At 44.1% G+C, this 22,328-nt stretch overlaps 2 protein-coding genes across 7 annotated transcripts in view; both read left to right on the top strand.

Annotated features, from left to right (window-relative positions):
* The first annotated feature begins 701 nt into the window (after nucleotides 1-701).
* On the top strand, nucleotides 702-15,225 carry cfdp1 (craniofacial development protein 1). 4 transcript variants are annotated; one of them, XR_011178940.1, is made up of 9 exons: nucleotides 702-948; nucleotides 1,699-1,828; nucleotides 3,303-3,534; nucleotides 3,771-3,880; nucleotides 8,341-8,472; nucleotides 11,551-11,709; nucleotides 12,623-13,769; nucleotides 14,109-14,186; nucleotides 14,595-15,225. XR_011178940.1 is itself a non-coding variant. In XM_069162987.1 (7 exons), exons 1-7 carry the CDS (start codon nucleotides 879-881, stop codon nucleotides 12,711-12,713), a joined length of 924 nt encoding a protein of 307 aa, XP_069019088.1. In that variant the 5' UTR covers nucleotides 702-878; the 3' UTR covers nucleotides 12,714-15,225. The 4 variants fall into 4 exon arrangements, 1 of the variants encoding a protein (XP_069019088.1); XR_011178941.1 differs by lacking the exon at nucleotides 14,109-14,186; XR_011178939.1 differs by having other exon boundaries at nucleotides 12,623-14,186.
* A 3,683-nt stretch (nucleotides 15,226-18,908) lies between these two features.
* Nucleotides 18,909-22,328, top strand: part of bcar1 (BCAR1 scaffold protein, Cas family member) — a 79,647-nt gene continuing 76,227 nt past the window's right edge. For 2 of the 3 annotated variants that reach the window (XM_069162277.1, XM_069162275.1), the window contains exon 1: nucleotides 18,909-19,360. In XM_069162277.1, coding sequence (XP_069018378.1) covers nucleotides 19,349-19,360 — 12 coding nt within the window. In that variant the 5' untranslated portion in view covers nucleotides 18,909-19,348. The remainder of the gene's footprint in view (nucleotides 19,361-22,328) is intronic. The other variant, XM_069162278.1, reaches the window with a different exon arrangement.

Genomic DNA, 22,328 nt, shown 5'->3' with positions numbered 1-22,328 from the left:
GGCCTGCACGGTTGTACCTGTCTGTTAATTTTATTACATTTTATAAAGACAAACCCCGCTTTATTTCACTGGAATTAAATTACAAAATTGATAAAGTAGTGTAGAAACGGGATTATTTTATTTGACAAGCTGTATTTTATTTAAAGTCTGAATTTGAAATGTGACTAAAGTTTTTCCTCATTGTGCTTTTTTCCTGTCAGGAAATTTGTGATGGAAATGTTTGATTTTCAAAGATGAGGCTCACTGCCTCTGAATGACACACTCACCGTCCATCCATCATCTTCATCCATTTCAGAATCTCTCTCTCTCTATATATATTTTTTTTATTTAAACTTTATTCACGAATTCAAAAATACGAAAAAGTTGTTCACTTCAATGACAGTGGGAAGATGGCTTTGAGGAGAATAACAAGTAAAAACTTAGATTAAATTAAAAAGCAAAGAAATGAAAATGGGTAAGTTTCTACTCAAATTCATTATATTAGGCTTTAGTTTTCACAGCTTTGGAGTTTGTACAGTATTTTAAGGAGCTGTTCAGATTCACAGACACCGCAGTCAACCCGCAGCTGCACAGCCCGACTTTCACTCCAGTCCTGCAGGTGGCGCTACAGTTTCGCAACACACCTTAAACAATAGGAGAAAAGCGGCGCAGTACTAGTGTATTTTGAACCTTTGAGCTCACCGTAGCCTCATCAGGAAGTCACGTTGTTAGGTTTCCGGGAGGCTAAAACAAAAAACGTTGTACCTGCGGGTCCTGGATGTGTTGGAGTCTGTTGGTGAACTAAAGGAGCCGCAGTTCGACTCCCGAGTTATCAGGGAGGAGGTCTTTTGGACAGGAAGGAGGTGTGTCGATGAGCTGCAGCTCGTTGCTCCAGAAACATGATGAACTACTCGGACTACGACTCTGACGGATACTCGTCCAACGAGGACGCGGACTACGTCCCGTCAGGTGAGGACCGCAGACACCTTCAGAGGAGGAGCGTGTGTCCGCTCCTGCTGACGGTAACTCCTCTGAGCTCATCACAGCATCACGGAAACGTGACGGCGGCGGCGGCAGCTTTTATTTCCACACATCCAACATGTCTTTAGTGTCACTAAGTGTCCTCTTCATGGACGGACATGTCCACGTCAGCTGCATCAGACCTGGACAGAGTCTTTGTGAAAACCTGCTGCTGAAACCTGAAATGAACGTCACGTTTTAAACGTGTCAACAATCACTGAACTCCTTTCAGTTTCTCATCATTACAAACACAACACGTCAGATCTGTCGGATTACACTCAACTGTGTTGTCAGTGCGCTGATTACAAAATGAGAAGCAAAAGAAGTGCAAACACAAAGTACACGTTCAACAGAATGAGTAATACATATTTACAGTGAAAAGCAAATATAATATTAAGTACAGGTGAGTGTTGAACATACGTATATGGAGGAGAAGTTGATATTTGGAGAGTTTACATTAGTAGTTGGTAGCAGCATATTTACATACTCGTACACAATGTTTCTGTAGTATATAAAACAAGGAAACACCGGAGTGCCTTCAAGCTCTTTGAGAAGAAGTTTGGAGTGAGACGAGGTCTCAGCTGATCACCGATGATATGAAATCTGGCGTGTTACGATACTGGATGATCAAAAAATACAGACGTGTAATGTGTCCACGTCCTGTTGCTGAGTTTCCGTCTTCCTCCTGTCTCTCCCCAGACGATAACCTCAGTGAGGACGACATCAACGAGTGTGAGAAGGAGGACCCTCTTCACGAGGACGATGGCGTGCCTCGCCCCGACGACAGCAGCAAGAAGAAGAAGAAGAAGAAGACCGACATCGGTGTGAGGTGAGAGGGTTCGACGCCGTCATTTAAATACAATGTTGTGTTGGTCTGGTTTTAAGGTTTTTGAAAAAAAATGATGTTTCTAACTGACTGACCTTTGACAGTTTGAACAAGTATTTGAATCCTCTTTTATTTCAAATACCCACAGATATGATCACATCTATGTAATCAGTTTAAATGCTGTACAAGCGTGTAACTGCTGGTCAACCAAAACTCTCCGGAAATCACGTGTCCGTGTGTAATTGTTTGGATCAAGTTGCTTCACGATAAACTCAGTACAAAGGATTTGATGTGATAAAGTACATTTTAATAAACAGCCAGTATGATATTCTCTACTTCCAGTATGACTCGAGGTTTTACAGTAAATATATATTTTAGGCCTCCGTTTCTCAAATTTGAATGAGAATCTCTGAACGAGTACAAAAACCGTAGCAGAGTAGAGTTGTTTCAAATCTCACACGTCTGTTCTCCACTGGCAGGAAATGACCTCATCATGTGAACACATCACCCTCCAAAATATCTGCATCTTCAATTATTTTACCCAGAAATCAACGTGTTTTTGTGTCCTCTGTTTAACACTCAATAAACACTGATTCTTCTGTCCAGCAGCAGCAGTGGAAAAGAAACACTTTAATGTTCAGGAACAGCTGCAGCTTCCTCAGACGCTTTAATTTGAAAATCCTTTATGGCCCCGCCCCCTTCCTGTATGGAGCCAAGATGGCGCCTGTTTAGGGTGGAAAGTGTCCAGAGTTTCTCACTTCTTTTTTGGACTGTTCTGAGTGCTTCATCCTGGTACTTGTAGTGTTCTGATGTTTCTGTACTGACAGTGTGAACACACTGATGCACTCAGAGTAGAGAGAGTTAGTACACAAGTACAACATCTGGAACATAAGAACAACATCTGGAACACAAGTACAACATCTGGAACACAAGTACAACATCTGGAACACAGCATGAATGTCCGAAAGGAACTTTTGCTGGGTTGTTTATGTTATAACTGATTTGAGTACTTGTTTATTGTTATTTATTCAAATGTTGGAGGTGTTTTATGCTTCACAGGTTTCTACTCTGATTTATTTTTTTTGTATCTTTACCCCAAATTCAATTGCTATTGTGTAATTTTTTTTCTTAACTCTTTTACTTCTGTTTCTTTTCAACCTAGTGATGTTTATTGTAACTCCTACTTGTCCTTTTAATAGAACCATACAGCTCTTATAATAGTCTGTTTTGTGCTGTTGGTCCCTACTATTGTTTTATATTCAACTTTTCATTCTCTTGTCTTCTTCATATTATACCAGGGTGGAAAAAAAAGTTAACTCCAAACTCGAACTAAATTCTCTGTATATTTATCTTTAACATAGTGTTGTGTTTTTGATCACAGGTCCATATTACAAATCTTTTCTTGTTAAGAGGAGACAGTGATGATGATGATGATGATGATGATGATGATGTTGTTGTTGACCTTTATTCTCTATAGAAAGAGGAAGAAACAAGTTCTGAAAGTAGACGGGGAGGAGAAGGACGGCGGTGTAGCTGAGGAGGCGGAGCCACTGAAAGAGGAGGCGGAAAAACCCACTGAGAAAAGAAAGTCTGAAGACGAAGCAAAACAAAAGAAAAAATCAGACGACCTGTGGGCAAGTTTCCTGTCCGATGTCGGGTCCAGACCCAGAGAGGCGCCGCCGGCCTCCCAGTCGGGCTCCTCACAGAAGGTCAGTCAGTTCGAAACGAAGACTCTTTTTAAGGTTTGAAGCTGTAAACACTCAAAGTTTTAAATGGTGCATTCACTTGATTAAGTCGGAGTCAAAGCGAGGTTGGTTTGTCCTCGGTCCAACGACGTGGGAAACAATTGGCAGTATAACAGGTGCATTATCTGCACTGTGCAGGTCGTCAGAGCTTAAACCATCAAACCAACAGTGTTTCCTGACTCCTTTGTTTCTGTCCTCAGGCTGATTCTTCAGAATCGAAGGTTCCTCCCGTCACTTCAGAGACTAAAGCTTCGGCACCCGAGAAAGTCACCATCACTAAAGTGTTCGACTTCGCTGGAGAAGAAGTTCGGTGAGTCTCTGATCCTCCTCACGTTTTGAGACGGTTTGTTTTCGAGCTCACGGTGAAGTGGCAACTCTGAAGTACAGTGGAGCAACAACACGGAGCTTTTTAACCTTAAAACAACCAAATCTTTTGGGCTGCTACACTGATGTGTAATGTGGGAGGATTGCACCTTTTTATTCTCACTCCACGCCACAACATCTTGCACCGTGTAGCTGAGGTGGAGCAGGTCACACCTGTCCGTTAGCAGCAGCTCCTCATTGAGGGTCAGCTGCAGGTGACAGGGTGATGCTGGTCCTCTTGTTGCCGAGGGCAACCAGCTCCAGGATCTCTGTGGTCAGATACTTTACATCGTTGCCCTTCAGCCATCTGTGGACACAGCTGACGGGGAACTGAAGCAGATTGTGATCTTTGGTCACGTCGCAACATTTTTCAGTTCATGTCTTTCCTACGCGATGTAGAAACCAGCGTCGGTTATGTTTCGTTGTCCGAGTGTTGGTGGAGCTCCGTGTGCAGTCAGGAAGCTCAAATTAATGCTGTAATTTACCACGTGTGGCCACAGAGGTCGCTGCAGCAACTCCTTATTTATGTGTGTGTGTGTGTGTGTGTGTGTGTGTGTGTGTGTGTGTGTGTGTGTGTGTGTGTGTGTGTGTGTGTGTTCACGCGCGCGCGCAGTTGATGATTTCAAATGAGTTTCCACACTGATCAGTAGATGGTGCCACACACACACACCACACACACACACACACACACACACACACACACACACACACACACCATGTAATACAGTATGAAGGCAGTGATCCGTCTGATGAGGATTTGCTTCATTAGGAAGTCTCTTCTGCTCGTGGCTTTATGCATTTAATCACTCAACATGTGCACCAGAACTAATTAATAAAAATAAAACGGATAAATCTTTCATGCTCTTCAGTACAAATACACCACCAGAGCATCCCAGAGTTAAATCTGGCCCTGATTATTATAATAATTAATAACTGTGCATGTTATTCTAATAGTGATAGTAAAGGGTTCGTCCTGCATGCTCCCTTGGTTTCTCTGTCTTTTAGCTGAAACATGTACAATCTGTAATTTATTACAGATTTTTTTAGAATATATAGGGCAAAACTTTTATCTTTAATTTATGTTTCCATTAATTTTGACGAGCTAATTTATGCTTCTTTTTTTTTTTTTACTATAGACATATTTTCTTTAGCCTGTTATTAATTAAAATAAACTGAAATTTACTGTGATCAGATCAAATTGTTAAAGTAGCAGAAGTAGATTTGATCTAAATGCACTTACGACCACAGCATTTGAATTCAAAGATCTTTTTTTTTTAATCTTCATTACTGCATATCAAGCTGGTCCCAGCGAACAGGAAAAGAAAAACTATTAGGTCACGACATAAACAGGCCCTGAAAGTCCTGGATAGGAAACCGCCAGATTATCATCATTGTGAAATACTTGCACTGCCTTTGCACAATCTGTTTTTCTTTTAAAGCTATTAATGAATGAAATAAACTTCCTGTCAATCAAAAACATTTATCATCTTATAAAATGGATTTTAAATAACCAGACTTGCCAGCACTGATTTAAAATTTGACATCCTGTCTTTGCACATTTTTCTATGCATGTAATATTCTGATGTTTTTCCTGTTAAGTGTATCATGTTGTACTCCTTTGTTTTTCAGATGAATGTAATCTGTATATGGTCCCTACTGTAAATAAACTTAAACTTATGAGCTTTAAATCATTAACACAGAACAGCTAAATCACCAGTATGACGTACATACATGTCGTGACTGTTATAGTTTTCTAACATGTCAGAGCTGAATATAAAATCTAATAGAAAACATTTCCACGTTTATTGAAGATTGTTTGAGGACCCGTGTTCATCCCAGACCTTCATTATATTTCCTGTGAACTCTGTAATGAGCTCCCGGGACAATCAGTCGGTGATTATCGCAGCTCACGACACGTCCTCAATCAGAGCCTCACAAACAGCTGAGTGTGTCCCATAAAAAAAACACAATAGTTGCTGGTGGGCGAGATGAACAGGCTGTATATCACACAGACAGCCACGCCCCTGCAGGAAGTGTGTGTGTGTGTGTGTGTGTGTGTGTGTGTGTGTGTGTGTGTGTGTGTGTGTGTGTGTGTGTGTCTGTCTGTCTGTCTGTCTGTCTGTCTGTCTGTCTGTCTGTCTGTCTGTGTCTGTGTGTGTGTGTGTGTGTGTGATGGCTACACACACACACAACTGGATGTCCGATCGCATCCAGACGTCCGTCACCTGCTGCACTCTGGATCGTCTCTGTTTGTCCTCCTGCAGCTCGGATATCTGTCTCTCTCTCTCTTCCTTCTTCATCCTCATCCTCATCCTCACCGGGAGGAGCTGTGTGCTTCTGTGTAATTATGGCTGCATATAATTAGCATACATAACAGAGCGAGCCTTTCAGAGTCCTCCATGATGGATGCGAGTGGTTGTTGAGTCTGTGCGGTGCTGATGTTCCCAGAGGATCCAGTGGTTGTTTCCTCATATACAGAAGCCTCCCTATCGAACCGCACAGAGAGGTGTGTGTGTGTGTGTGTGTGTGTGTGTGTGTGTGTGTGTGTGTGTGTGTGTGTGTGTGTGTGTGTGTGTGTGTGTGCTGTGGGAGAGTCTCGTCTACATCCTGTTGTATTCCCTCTTTGCTGTCGATGAACCGCCTCAGCAGCTCCGTACATCACATATGTGTCGATGGGTTTTGCTCTGGAGTATCATTAGTTTGTTTTAGGGGGTTTATCGTTATCGAGTTGGAAGTCTTTAATAAAGGACATTTTCCTGTGAATTTTATTCTTAATGGTTTCTGTAGATTATTTACTTTTGCAGCAGATAAATTCGATGAGTATCATTTTAACACCTGATGCAATCAGAAGATGAGTTCTGCTTCCATCACTGACACGACACACGAGACAGATTTAACTGTTCTTCTTCGTGTGATTATAAATGCTGTATCAGTATCTTTCAGGTCTGTAACCAGAGGCAACCAGCAGTGACGTCACCCGTCGTCATGTTGTTAGTCCCGGTTAGCAGTTTGGAACTGATGGTGACCATATTTGGGCGAGCTGGGTCCCGCCCACCGATAGCTGTAACCTGACTGCACCACAGGCCTGTCAATCAAATAGACACACCTCCAAAAACACATGTTTTTGAGGTTTATTTTATAGTTAATGACGGGATCATTTTCAGATGGACCTCCAGAATAATAATCTGCAAGAGTGAATTTAGCAAGACTTTATTTTTTTCCATGAGACTAGTTGAATGGGAGTCTATGGAAACCAGCACTTTTTGGAGCCGACCTCTAGTGGCACTCGGTGGTATTGCATCTAAAGGCACTTCCGCATCGGCCTCATTTTTTGGAGCCAGAAGCTACGAACACTTTTATTTACAGTCTGTGGTCTGTAACAGCAGATTTCCTCCCATTGCTGATGATGATGATGATGACGACGAAGGTTAAAGGAAAACCATCTGCAGCAGGTGTACAGACATCAGGCCTCCTCACTATATTTACAGTAACGTGACTGAATTATGTACATATGTGTGTTGTGACGGGACAATAAAACTTCACATTGAATTTATGAATAATCTAAAACTCTGATTTCATTTTGGATATCTGACCTTGACGTAGGCACACAGCGGTGATTAAATGTGGATTTCTTTCTACATGAAAGTGAAATAAAACATCATCAGAGAACCCAATGAAATAAATGAGACTCAAATATTGTCCTTATTGACTAATGTAAATGATCCAGTGTTACAGATCTGCGCTGACGTCTTCGTCCTCATCTTCAGCTTCATCAGATGTGTTTTCTGATGCATTTTTAGTTCAGCCTCAAAGAACTGACTGATGCTGACTTGTATAAATGCCATGTGAGTGAACGCGGCGCTGAACGTGTACATTTTTTCTCCTTTATGCAAATATATTTTCTTGTGTCAAATATGTTGAGCGAGTGGCATTAAAGGAAAAGTCTGTGCATTTACTGCTGCAGGACATTTTACCTGCGGCGTCTTCAACATTTTTTCTTTGACAGAATGAAAGTGTCCGAGAGCTTCTCACGTTCAGTAACATTTTTCACAAAGCTGAGCTCAACCCAAACCCGCTGAATCTGCTTCTCTTATGTGAACAATAACAAATTGAAACTCGGTAGCTACACAGGAGCCCCGTGAAGACAAACTATTTATTATTCAAACTAACCAAACTTCACGTCATCAACTGAACAGGAGACAATAAATCCAATCACAGCACCATCACTCCAAAATTCAATTTGTTTTTACACTTCTTTTATTAAGCAGGAGGCCGTTTGTGTTTCATGGTACACAAACAGTTTAGGTGAAAGGCTTTTATCCGAGTTGTTTCTATCTGCTCCGTGGACTGAAGCAGCGTTTCCATTTCCGGACGGAGTTCATCAGTGTGTCTGTCTCCGTCTGTCAGAGTGAAGAAAGAAGTGGCAGCCGACTCCAAGGAGGCCAAGATTTACCTGAAGAGCCGAGGCAGCGAGCAGGAGGAGGACGCAGACAAAGAGGGGAGCTCATCACCCAGCCAGTCACCTCTCCCTGGTCCCAGGTACACACACACACACACACACACACACACACACACACACACACACACAAAACGTTCACCACGCACCAAAGTTAGATTAAACCGTCATCATTAATATATGAACACTACATGTTGTCAAGGGAACCGATGCTGCTCCAGAGGAGCTCCAGGTTTCAACATGTTTGAAGTTTAGCTGGTGGCAGCTGACAGACGGCCGGTGTAACGATGTGGATAATTAATATCCTGTTGTAGTCCGACTGTCTTCATCCTGCACTGGACGGTTCTGGATTTGTTCTATTTAATCAAGAACTTCTTATGATTATAAAAATTTAATTGTATATTTGTTTGAGTGAATCACCTTTTTTTGTTATAGGCTCTAATGTTTGCTTGTTTGTAACGTGCTGAAAAAGTAAAAAAATCACATTGAATTTTTTTCACCTTCCCAACTTCCCAACACACACACACACACACACGTCCATCGTTCACGTATAAATGTGTTGGACTGTCGTCCGTTGTACTTCCATGTGTGTCTTCTTGCTCCACCTCACTTAATATCTTTTGTTGCCGTGGCAACAAACTACTTGGGGATGCGCAGATATTCTTTTCCAGAAAGAGACCCCAGACAGGAGACAGGAAACAGGAAATGATCCTCCAGCAGACAGGAAGTACACAGTATTCACAACCCATTTCCTATTTATCTCTCTCTCTCTCTCTCTCTGTGTGTCTTGTGTTGGGAAGGAAGGGAGGAGGGTTTGGAAGTGAAACAAATTCAATCTGTGCTTTTTGAACTTTTTCAGCACGTTACAAACAAGCAAACATTAGAGCCTTTAACAAAAAGAAATGATTCACTTAAACAAATGTAAAATTAATATTTGTTTGCCTTTTTATAATCGAGAAGTTCTTGATTAAATAGAACAAATCCAGAACCGTCCAGTGCAGGCTGAAGACAGTCGGATACTGTGATAGTTGTGTGTTGTGCAGGTCTGGAGTTCTGCTGAGTTCTACTGAGGAATTAAAAGTGTAATACTTGTGCTGCCTTCAAACAGGGTTAACGAGAAGAGAACGTCGCCCTCTTGTGGACGTTGGAAGCTTCACGAGTTCACGAGTTGAGATGTGTTTACCCGCTTGCTCGTTTAATAAACTGTTAGCCTCTATCTCAGGACACCGTCTATTTTTCTGTTGCCTAGCAACAGTGTTCTCACGACGCCGTGCACACGCGTCATAACCGCGAGCTGACTGCTTCCATCTGAAGGCAGCAGAGCAGCACACGTTGCGGGCCTCTTTGATTTGAAATATTGATCTGCAGCTTCTTTTAATGTTGTGATGCAAAACTGTAAAATGATTATCAGCCTGTCAGTCACAGTGAACGAGTCTTTTAACAAGCTGTCTGTCAATCATTTCTTATAATGTGTTCAATACAATTTATAATTAGATTTAGCACAGCCGGAAGCTTTTTGGAGCCGACCTCTAGTGGCACTCGGTGGTATTGAAGCTTTAAGGCACTTTCGCATCGGAACCATTTTTCAGATCCGAAAGCTACAAACATTTTTATATAGATTCTGTGCTCCAGATACAGAAGAATCAGCAACGAGGCAACAAAACAGACACAACATCTTCCACTAACTTCTCATATATAAATAAATATTGATACAGAGATGAAAAGAGCGAGCTGTGGTTGGAGTGGCAGCTGGCTCTGAAGTTATCGGCGTATTCAGAGACAGGAAGGAAGTCTCTCGGAGGCCGGCTGCGAGCGGTGAATCACTCGAGTACAGAACAGACCGGAGTGAGATGAGGAGATGGAGGCACTACTGACTGACGCTATTAATTTGCTTGAAAACAGGTTTTGAATTTTAGTTTCCGCTGCAGGAGCAAACCAGACATCTGCAGCCTGAGTGCGTTAGCGCCGGGTTCTCATGGCTGGATGTGATTGTGGAACACCAAAATGAATGTGTGTCTAAACGGTCTGCAGTAATTACCGCCGTCTGAGTCCGGTCGCGCGGCACTAAATGAAAAGCTCGTTCTGCTCCGGTCTCCTCTAAAACATCATTATGCTTTCACCAAATGATTAATGGCTTTTAGTCCAAACGAGCCTCTCTTCACGCTGTATGAGTCATTTAACCGGAGAGCGGGCGGGCTAACTCGTGAGTACGGCAACACGCTGCTGACACCGGGCCTGGTATGGACGTGAAGAAAACTGAATGAGAACATCAACAGAAACGTGTTGTTACGAAGAGAAACTCTGAATTAAATGTTACATGTTCCTGTTTGAACTAGAATACGGCGGTGACCTCTGACCTTCAGTCCAGAGTGTGAAAGTGCAGCGAGTCTTTTAAAACAGCTCACTGCCTCTGTGCTTGCGTGTGGACTAACGTTGACCCTCATGTGACTTTTAACCTTTATGTTTTTTGGATTATGTTAAAAAAAATGCCTCATTCTTCCATTTTCAAAACAATCCTAACTTTTGTGGCGGTTGAAGTCTTATGTGCACAAACTTGGTCTTATTCTCGTCCACACGTCTCAGCTGGTGATTGTCCTCCGGAGGACAGATGATGAGGGGGAGTTCACAAAGTTTCACTCCTTTCCAAAACTCAACTTTTACGAAACAGTTTTCAGATTTAAACCTGGAAAACAAATGAATCCACCGGGAGAGCAGAGACACATTTGAAACTCTGAACATGTGTTGGAGGAAAAAGATCGGAGTTTTGAAAACTTCCTGCAAACCTGAATTTCGATGCTGCAGTTTTTATTCTGACTTTTGACTTCAAATATTTTCATGTCAGTTCAGAAACATACCTGGACGTTCATCCCATCGTCGCGTGTGTGCGTGTGTGTGTGCGTGTGCGTGTGTGTGTGCGTGCGTGTGTGTGCGTGTGCGTGCGTGTGTGTGCGTGCGTGTGTGTGTGTGTGTGTGCGTGTGTGTGCGTGCGTGTGCGTGCGTGTGTGTGCGTGTATGTGTGTGCGTGTGTGTGTGTGTGTGTGCGTGCGTGTGTGTGCGTGCGTGTGTGTGTGTGTGTGTGCGTGTGTGTGCGTGTGTGTGTGTGTGTGTGTGTGTGTGTGTGTTAGTGGCTCTCCTAAAGGCTCCCCCTGTTGTGGTTGCAGTGCGAAGCGTCCGGCCGGCATGTCGAGCCTCATGGGTCGCTTTGGGGGAAAGAAGCAGAAAATGAGCACACTGGAAAAGTCAAAGATGGACTGGGACGCTTTTAAATCGGAGGAGGGCATCACGGAGGAGCTGGCCATCCACAACCGAGGCAGAGAGGGGTGAGTGCGTTCAGGACGGAGGCCTGACTGTGGGCTCGGGATTTTATGGGATTCAACAGGTTTAAAGAACACTTTTGAACACAAACAGGAACAAAAACAAGAAGAGATGTGAGTGGAGGTGAACTGAGTGATCTGAGCTGCATTAAAGGATCCATGAACCTGCAGCTCGTCCATCCAACCACCTGCTGACACGCTGATATGTGACGTTTGTACTGTGTGTTGCAGATCAGTCGTTGTCACCATTTCATGCTCGATCAGGAACAAACTGCAGTATAAAGTGTAAAAAAAAAAAAGTTGCGAGCAGCTGTTTGTGAGGCGGTGTGTCAGTGTGACGCAGTGATTCTCCCTGTGGGACGTCTATCACTGTAGTTTTACTTCTCAGCTGTGAGCTTTGATTCATAAACTACTAATTTGCTTTATAAACTAGGGACACTTCCTCTAAATTTGCAGCACACCAGAAAATACAAACAGGGATCGACCACAGTGGAGAACATCGAGTTTTTATCATGAAGTAGTAACTGTACCTCACACACACACACACACACACACACTCTATTACTGTACTCAACATGCACTAACTTCCAACCAAGCACAAAGATAAGCACAAAGATGAGGGCTAATTTAAAAACACTCGCACACAACTCATAAATCATTCTGTACACACACACACACACACACACACACACACACACACACACAAAAAAACACATCTCTCCACTTAAGCAAAGGAAGTAGTTACACAACTTTTCCTGCTGTGTGTCTGTCTGTCTGTGTGATGAACAATGAACTTCTAAGCTGTGTCCTCTGTTGTATTTTCAGTAAGTGTTTGTACTTGTTATAATAAAAATAGGTCTAATGCTCTCTTTTGTGTGTGTGTGTGTGTGTGTGTGTGTGTGTGTGTGTGTGTGTTTAGGTTTGTGGAGAGGAAGAACTTCTTGGAGCGTGTCGATCACCGACAGTTTGAGTTGGAGAAAGCCGTGCGACAGAGCAACTTGAAACGATGACGCCGACTGACAACAAACACGCACAACCTGCACACACTTATACGGCTACCTTTATGGGGACCCGCACTGACATTGCCGTTCTCCAGCCCCTTACTGAATCGTAACCATGACAACGAAGTGCCTGACCCCTCCCCCCCCAACCCTTCCCCTCTAAATTTGAACCCAAAGCTGGTTCTGACTTCACCACAAAGTTTAAACCTCCAACGGGTCCTCATAAAGGTAGTTGTACACACACACACACACACACACACAGACACACACACCCAGAGGAGAACAGATGTTTGGACTTCCTGTGTCTGTCTGTGTGTGTAATGACAGACTTCAGCTCGCAGTGAGTCGAGCTCTCACTGGTGCGGCGGCTGGACTCTATTTCAGGACGCAGATATTAATAGGTTGAGTTTGTGTAATGAGGGGTGTCGAGCGCTCGGCTGCTTCCATCCTTGTGAGAACCAAGCCGAGCTTCAGACCTTCACGCCGAGAACATTTTTGGGAAGTGAGGTCATTCTTTCCTGCCCTGCTTCCCCGGAGAGGGGAGGGGGGGGGCTGATTCAGGACCAGGACTTCAAGAACCTTTATTTCTGTATATATACTTCTGTAGTTTTATCCATAATTTCTATCTTTTAATAGTTAATAACTTGTGCTGTGGGAACACTTGTGGTGTCGCTAAAGCACAAGCAGTCGGAAGATCTTCTACCAAAATAAGTCGCAGCGATCTCAAAGCAGGAAGTGCTTTTTTAGGGTCGGGGTTACTGCTGAGGTCCGGTCGGCCTGTGTGACTTATCTACGGATGCCTTTTTTTTCCACTGTACATTTTCCTTTGAAGCTTCACTTCTCGAATGTGTTTCCAGCTGCCACTCACATCTGGATCAGGATACCTGATCAGAAACAGGTGATCGCATCTGATCTCAGGTGACCTGAAGCCCCGCCTCTTCCTGCTGACGTAAGCTGCCCGTCAAACAGCTTCTAACACTACCTTTGCAGTGAGAAAAGTGGTGTCACACAGCGTTTGGTAGGAGATGTAGTCGTCTCAGAGGGCGGAGCCAAGACCACCTGAAGGTTTGTTAATACTACACGCAGATCTCATGTTAACGCTTTTAGAAATTAAGTCTTAATATGACTTCCATGTTCTTTAACACACGACTTCAACACACCTGAACACAGTGAAGTTACTGCTTATAAATAACTTCATGTGTGGGCTGAACGGATGCTAATGGCTTCACCGGACAATCACTGCATGTCAACCGAACGTGAGGCTCTCTGATTGGACGTTCCTCTGTGTTTCCCGCTTCTCATCTCCAGTGTTGCACTATTTGAACTGTTTTGAATTGTTTGAACTACTGATCAATAGCTTCACGTTCATCAGCGTTAGAAATGTTCCAGATCGTCTCTCCACAGCTGGTGTTTGTGGAGGTTCTCCCGACCCGGTGTCACATCAAAGCGTGACATAGACACGCCGGTCCACAACAGCAAAACGTGAGATAGCCCTTTTTTATTTATTTTTTTATTGTTTATGTGTACAAAATTTTACATTTTGAAAGCGTGAAACTTACACTCATGCAAATGTCATGTGAAGTCGGATCATGTGACCAAGGTCCCGCTGCAGTTTACCCCAACCATGTTCTTCCAGCCCTAAACATGTAATAGGTTTCATTTTCGTCCACTACATGAAAAAAGTGTAACTTTTCACGCCCAAACAGCCCAAAGCGTGGCTATCCCACGTTTAGCTGAAGTGGACCCGCGTGACTATTTCACGCTTTGCCGTGATACTAAGTTACGAGATAGCAGCACTGTGACATCTCATTTTTCTAGAAGAACATCAGAATCATCTGAAAGGTAAAAGATATTAAAATTCTTCTCTTGTGGTCTTTAATTATCCGATAGATGAAGATTTTGAATGGAGGCTCCTCACGAACACTGTAAATGTCGACTGTGTGTGAAGCGTCGGCTCGTCTTCACGCTCTGATGTTGATCGATTTGGATTCAACGTTCAACCGGCTGCGTTCTCTCGGCCACAAACCATGTTTCTTGAGTTGGAAAGAAAAAACTTTTGATTTCATTTGAATATTTTTTTTACATGTGAAAGCATCACGGGACTCTGAAACCTGCTGACTTCAGCACATACATTCAGCTGAAAGGCTTTTTGTACAGACGCCACCACAGAGGTGATCAATCAAACTGCATCACCACGTCAGAGGAGCAGCAGGTCTGAAGACCGACGCCGACCTGGGAACCGACTGAGAGGGACGCGGAGTCCTGATACAGATGTCTGTCTGATCCTGTAAATATTGAAATACTCAGTAAACACAAAGGTGTCCAGACTGTTTGAGGAGCATCGTTCTTCCATCGCTGCCGACTGGACTGATCACCTGCTCGTCATCGTTGTTCCTGAATCACAGGAAGAATCGTGTTCTTTCTTTAACACCAACATTTCAGTCACATCAGCGAGGGCCGTGCTCCGATGTGAGTCTGTGCACTTTTAAACAATTAAAAATAGAAATAATCAACAACTCAAGGTTTCCTCTGTTGCTTTTCTACTATATATCATAGATTCCTTTCAGTTCTACTGTCTATCTGAGGAATAGTGTGACATCGTCACCTGGGAGGTCGTGTGTGTGTGTGTGTGTGTGTGTGTGTGTGTGTGTCCTCGTAGATGAGACACAAACAGGATATTTGTTTTTATTTTGTTATTTGTTGTTTTGTTTTATTTAGTGACGCAAGAAAGGACATTGAGACTATAAATTAGACGGGACTTGCCCTGACGTGGACGAGGCAGCGAGAGAGTACAACACAAATAAGTAAAAGGACAAACCAGACCGAGCAGTAATAACTAAAAGAAACGGGAGAAATGGCAAAAAAAAAAAAAATGAAAACAAAACATTAAATAAGCAACAACTACATTGTAGAACAGAGAAATAGGTAAATTAAAATAAATGTAATTGATAATAGTAGTCATAAAAGAACATTAGCTTTCCTAGTCGTAACAGGAAACGGGGGAAAGGTGATAATAATACTGATAATAGTAATTAACAGTGATGAAGAAATAAAGCATTACATACAAAAAAGGAACATTTATATATATATAAAAAAAAATCAAATAGATTAAATTAGAGACATAAATAGTGTCAGTGTGTGTGTAAGGAGAGGTCAGATGGGAGGTTGTACATGTCTTCAGACTCTGCTTCAGCTCATTTAACTTGAAATAACATATTGTATACCCCACTATGTAATATACACATAATAATAATAATCTAAATGTCACATGAAAGCTCTTTTGTTAACTGTCTCAGGACACTGAAATGAAACAGCTTCTTAAAAAATCTTTAGTGTCCAGTTATTTCTTCATGCTGTGATAAAAAGCTGAGTTCTTTCTGTTTCCACGTCCATTTTCATCTGCTCACATTAAAGATGACACTTGGCTGTTTGATGAAGGATCCATTAGTTTATATCAAATTGATTGTACTGAATAAATGTGCAGCAGTTCAAATACATCCAGTCTGGACTGTCGTGGTTATTAAAGCTTCTCCTTTCCTGTTGTCTGAAAACAGAACTGCTCGTGACAGCAACTGGAAACCGCTTGATTCCCAACTAAACCCTTCACACACACACAGAGGATTTTACTGGCATAGAGCTGACGGGATTATCCTCACATGTACACATGCAGCATGGCTGAAGGTGTCTGGCTGTAAAAAGCTGCAGTGCATCGACTCAGCGGATGTAATTCACTGGAAGCATCCCGGAGACCAGCGGTGCAGTTTGAGCTCCTCTCTACTGGAATCAATCAATCAATCAGCTGCTTTCTGTCAGACGTGGACAACAACACCTGGACCACATCCACAAGCTGATGGATTGAAGCTGTCATGTCTTCTTTATTTACTCTGCAGGCAGACGCTGATCGTTTCAACATGAAGCTGCTGCTGTAATTATTTATAGACGCGAGGCTCCATCTTATCCATCACGTGCACTCAGAGCAGGGAAGCTGGATTGAAGTCTCACTAAAACCGTCACTCATGAAGGATTATTTTTTTAATTTTGCATATATTTGACATTTCTGTTTCCTCGGTAGCTCCAAAAGCCAATGCATCACATTAGAAATGCATGTGTGACATCAGTCACAGGTTCTTCACTGAAGCCTGGAGTAAATTCAAAAATTAGGTTTTGAATTTAATTCTGGGTAAACTCTGAAGCCTGGGCAGAGCCTGTCAATCAAAGAAAAAAAGGAATCAGAAATTCTGTCAGAAGAAATTCAACTGTTAGTGTGAAAGTAAATAAACACGTCTGTCTGATGAAACAGTTCCAAGATTGAGGTGTTTTTAACGCTCCTATCTGACCTGCAGCTGTCAGACATATCCTGTGTACCCTCGACGTGATGTTAACTTTATCTGACGTTCTTCCAAATAATATTTGACCTGTGTACCAGAGAGTTCATCTTATTTTGGTCCCAAAACACCTTCTACCTCTGCAGGACGGATCAGCTTGGTTCACTGAGTTTCACAGAGTCAGTCCTTCATTTCTATCAGTAATCATTATGTTGTTCTCATCAGGTTAATAGCTGAGATCACAGCAAAACAGTGTGTGTGTGTGTGTGTGTGTGTGTGTGTGTGTGTGTGTGTGTGTGTGTGTGAGTGTGAGTGCGAGTTAAAGTTAAAACAATTACACTGACCCACTCACATATTTCTTTCTGCAAATATAATGAAAAATGTATTATGTACATTACACAGTACAGTTAATAAAATACAGTTCAGTAAATATGACACCTGAGATATTAGCATGCGTGTTCACCCCGGCACAAAAAAACCTGATGAAAAATATGGTCACAAAAAGACTGAAACATAATATACTGTATAATCTTCAATGAATATATAATATATACAGTAAATAAATACAAATGATGTATCTCTTCATCCATTCATTCATTCCTGAAGCCCATGCAGGTCTTCTCCCAGAGGCCACCTGAGATGTTGAACCTGGTGGAGCCTCTCTCCCAGTCTGGGCCCCCAGACAGCTCCACTCTGACAACAGAAGCCTTTTTTGTTTCCTAGCCCCAACCAGGTTTTTTTTTGTCACAAACCCCAACCATGTGTTTTTCTCAAAAGTTGCATTTCCCTGTAAATCACATGGCTGTGTGCATGCAGGAGGTTTCGTTTTCGTCCATTACAGGAAAACGTGAAACTGTCACGCCTAGGGAAGCCAAAGCGTGGCTATTTCACGTTCGCTGTAGTGGACTGCCGTGTCTATTTTAAGTTTTTGCCGTGATACCAGGTTGCTGTCTCAGGGTCACTGACTGTTCTCTGATTGGTTGGCTCTCTCTTGACATGTGGAACAAAATGCAGCCAACCTGCAGCTGCTGAATGTGTTTTAAGTGACTCACTTCACTTTTTAACCCTCCCTGATCTGATCCACGGACACACATGCACGCACGCACGCACACACACACACACACACACACACACACACACACACACACACACACACACACACACACACACACACACACACACACACACACACACACACACACACACACACACACACACACACAGAGACACAGTGCTCGGCGTTGCACCTGGGATTCTTCATCGTGAGAGTTCATCTCCTCCTCTCATTATGAATGATGCTGTCTGTCATCAGATGTGTCTTTGAGTGACAGCTCTCTGATTGTCGTCTCTGTGTTAAAATGATCAAATCTGTCCCACATTGTCAAAAATGAGCAGGAAGTATTATGTGACATCTGGAATGTGGAGATTTTAGGTGGAACTGCAGATTTCTGTTATGGTGAAATGACACGATGGTCTCTGAACATGATGTTCCAGGCAGATGAACATCACAGCTATCATGCTGCTGTTTTTTAAATAAAAACGATGGCTCTTTGTTTGCAGACTTAATATTCACTGTGCTGGAATAAGTTTCAAACAGAGGTCAGTAACAGAGCTCCACCCTGCAGGGAGGAGACTGAATGATGCACTGAGGAGCAGAATAAGTCTTTATTTTCTATGTTTGTTCTCCATCTTTTTACCCTCGGTTTGTCTCTCATCATGCCTAATGTCCATCCTGTGCTGGTCATCTCATGGTTGATTTGTAGTAAACACACTGAACTTGGGTCCCAGTGAGGGCTGTTTCCCAGCTCTACCCAGGGGGGGAAGGGGGGGGGGGGGGCACACGGAGGCTCCGGAGCTGCAGGACGGTCCCTTTAAGGCCGGACCGGATCATCCCTGTGGAGGCGCGGCGGCAGCAGACAGCGGCTCAGCTGGCGCGCTAACGGCAGTGACCTGTCAGCTCGGCGGCAGAACACCTCCCGAATCACCGCTTTGATTGAAGCATTTCTTCAGAGACCCGTGAAGGAGTCCGGGACAGACAGAAGCGGCGCCGGGAGCGGGGAAGGCGGAGGAGAGACAGCGGGACTGTCGGGACGGTCGGACGGTCAGGCGGCCGCGCTGCCGCTGCCGCTGCCGCAGACACATTCTGTTCCTCGGTCGGTCCACACGGAGCCGAACCAGGCCGCCGCCGCCTGCTGCTGCATGTCCGCCCGTCTCTTCACTTTATTATCATGGAGTGGATGAAGCAGCGCTGACACCGGAGACGAAACCTCATCGTGTTGAATTAAAGCCGGAACCGAGGAGGGAGGCAGCACCAGCAAGATGTCTGTCCCTGTGAGTATCAGCTCATGCTTGTACCGCTGTTGTCTTCTGTCTTCATGTTTCATCATCAGCTGCTGGTTTCCCGCGGAGACAAACACCGAGCAGGTCGAACCGGTGAGACCGAGCTCAGGCTGCACACACCCAGTCAGGCAGCCCGCAGCGAGCCGCCGAGCAAGCTGCTGCTGGATGTCAGGCTGGAGACACGGGGACAGAGAGGACAGATCTTCATCCGACTGGAGACACGGGGAAAGAGAGGACAGGGACATAGAGGACAGGTCTTCATCAGACTGGAGACACGGGGACAGACAGGACAGGGACAGAGAGGACAGGGATAGAGAGGACAGGTCTTCATCAAACTGGAGACACAGGGACAGAGAGGACAGGTCTTCATCAGACTGGAGACACAGGGACAGAGAGGACAGGTCTTCATCAGACTGGAGACATGGGGACAGAGAGGACATGGACAGGGTCTTCATCAGGGCACACAGGGACATAGGGGACAGGTCTTCATCAGACTGGAGACACAGGGACAGAGAGGACAGGTCTTCATCAGGCTGGAGACACAGGGACACTGATGGTTGGTGATGATGGGTTCAGTAGCGTCCCGGTCCAGTTGTGTGGGAGCTCGGTGGTTTCAGGCTGCTCTGCAGTGACCGAGCTATTCTGGGCCGCCCGGCTGTCAACACATCCCACAGCTGATCCGACCGGGAGGCTCCTCTTCATCGGCCTCTTCATCTGGCTCTCGTGTTGAGATGTCGTGTTCTTCATCACATTCCTGAGGAGCTGAGGAGCTGTGTGTGTGTGTGTGTGTGTGTGTGTGTGTGTGTGTGTGTTTACAGTAGTGCTAGAAATATACACCGTGGCCGTTAGACTTATCTTCACAGTCCTTGTGTTTGGCAATAATTATGATAATAATAATAATAATAATCACTGCTTTATGTCCGATTCAGTGCTGATGCTAAAGCCTCCCCACTGTATGTGTGTGTGTGTGTGTGTGTGTATGTGTGTGTGTGTGTGTGTGTGTGTGTGTGTGTGTGTGTGTGGAGGATCATGCGGTCAATGTTTGCTCCTCTCGGTCGGACAGGTACCTGTGAGCAGTCTAATCACAAAATATTCTCAAAGACAGTCTTCCAGATGACGTACTTCCCTCATTACACAAACAAATAGTGCTCTTACATGTCAGGACTCTTACTTTTGTGTAATACTTGAATTTTAACAGATTAGTGTTGTTTCAAATCTGACTGGAAATGACCTCATCATGTGACCACATCATCCTCCAAAATATCTGCAGCTTTAATTATTTTACCCAGAAATCAACGTGTTTTTGTGTCCTCTGTTTAACACTCAATAAACACACTGATTCTTCTGTCCAGCAGCAGCAGTGAAAAAGAAACACTTTAGTGTTCAGGAACAGCTGCAGCTTCCTCAGACGACTTAATTTGAAAATCCTTTATGGCCCCGCCCCCTTCCTGTACGTAGCCAAGATGGCGCCCGTTTAGGGTGGAACGTGTCCACCGTTTTGAGTGCTTCATCCTGGTACTTGTAGTGTTCTGATGTTTCTGTACTGACAGTTTGAACACACTGATGCACTCAGAGTAGAGAGAGTTACACAAGTACGCCGTTTGGGACGCAGCATGAGACTTGACCTTCAGTCTGATCAGATTTAAAGGACGTCCTCACCGGAGACGCATCCTGCTGCGCTGCATGAGGAGGTCGTGTCCAAAGCTGAGTGGGTCAGATCGACTTTAGGAATTACAACAGTAAGTGAACGCGCCAGCATTCACAGCTGATTCACGCTGTAGTTCAGAGGCACATTGTGTCTTCTGCTCCTTCCAGCTGTCATGTAGTTTTAGTCCGAACGTACCGGTCCAGTCTCTGCATGTAAGGTCGGATCAGCGCTGACCGAGTCATCGGGTCAACATTGTTCCTGCTGCTCTGGATCTCTTTTACATGCTTCCACAGATGATACTACGCAGAGAACAAGCAGAGCTGCAGCGAGGAGCTCCAGCGCCAACAGCTCCTGATGATCCGGAGTCGGATTAAGATGGATTCACATGTACTGATGTCCTCTAATAAACAGGGAAAGTTGTGTTTGAAACTGTGGTTCCAGTGATGGAAGGAGATTCTGGTTCTGTTCAACAGAAACACAGCTGCTTTTTAAATATCTGTTTACATTTTTCACGTGTTTGTGCCTCTTTTATATTCCGGCCTCGTGTTCGGCCTCTCCTGCAGTGATGGTGCTGGTTGGCTGGTAGTGATTGTGTATTGGTGTTTTTCCATCAGGTCCGGTTGATTGACAGCTGTTCTCGCATCCAGCCGTGCTGCTCTCTGGCCGGGCTCAGACTGCCCTGAGCAGCCTTCACTTCACTTTACATTCTCATCCCTGCGTTACGAATTCTTCTTCCCTTCCGAAACATTTCTTTTTAGTACGTACTGCATCTACCCTTTAAAAAGTACGTACTGTTGCATGTAGTATGTATACATTTGGGACATATTACTTCATCATAAAATGTGCCTTGAACTTTGACCTTTTTGGTCACAGGAAAAAGATGCAATTTGGGACGAGTGCGCTTCCTTCTTCTTCCTTTTGTGGGCGGAGCATCAGCGCCACCAACTGTCTCAGCGGCTCAGTCGACGTGACGTATATGCCGCCACGCTAAGGATTGTGGGTCAGAACAGCCGGAGTAGCGTGCTGGCCTGCAAGACTGCAAATATCCGACCGGATGTAGTAGGACATCCTGATATATATATCCTCTTGTCTTGAGAGTGACATATAGCACTAGATCTCGTTCTGGCATACTAAATAGTAAGCTTGGTGGTGTAGATATTGAGACGCAGCGTGAGTTTCTGGAGGCTTCACATGAACTCCCACACTGAAGCCGAGACGGTGACATACCGACACCTCGCGCCTCCTGCTGTTCGACTGATTGGTTTAAAGGGAGTACGGCTGTATATAATAGCGGCTCCTCCGCACAGCTGT

Source organism: Embiotoca jacksoni, unplaced genomic scaffold, assembly GCF_022577435.1.
Source record: "Embiotoca jacksoni isolate LCO1_2020_lvr unplaced genomic scaffold, fEmbJac1.0.p SCAF_3, whole genome shotgun sequence".
In the NCBI taxonomy this organism is placed as follows: Eukaryota; Metazoa; Chordata; class Actinopteri; family Embiotocidae; genus Embiotoca; species Embiotoca jacksoni.
This window is presented reverse-complemented; position numbering and strand designations above follow the sequence as displayed.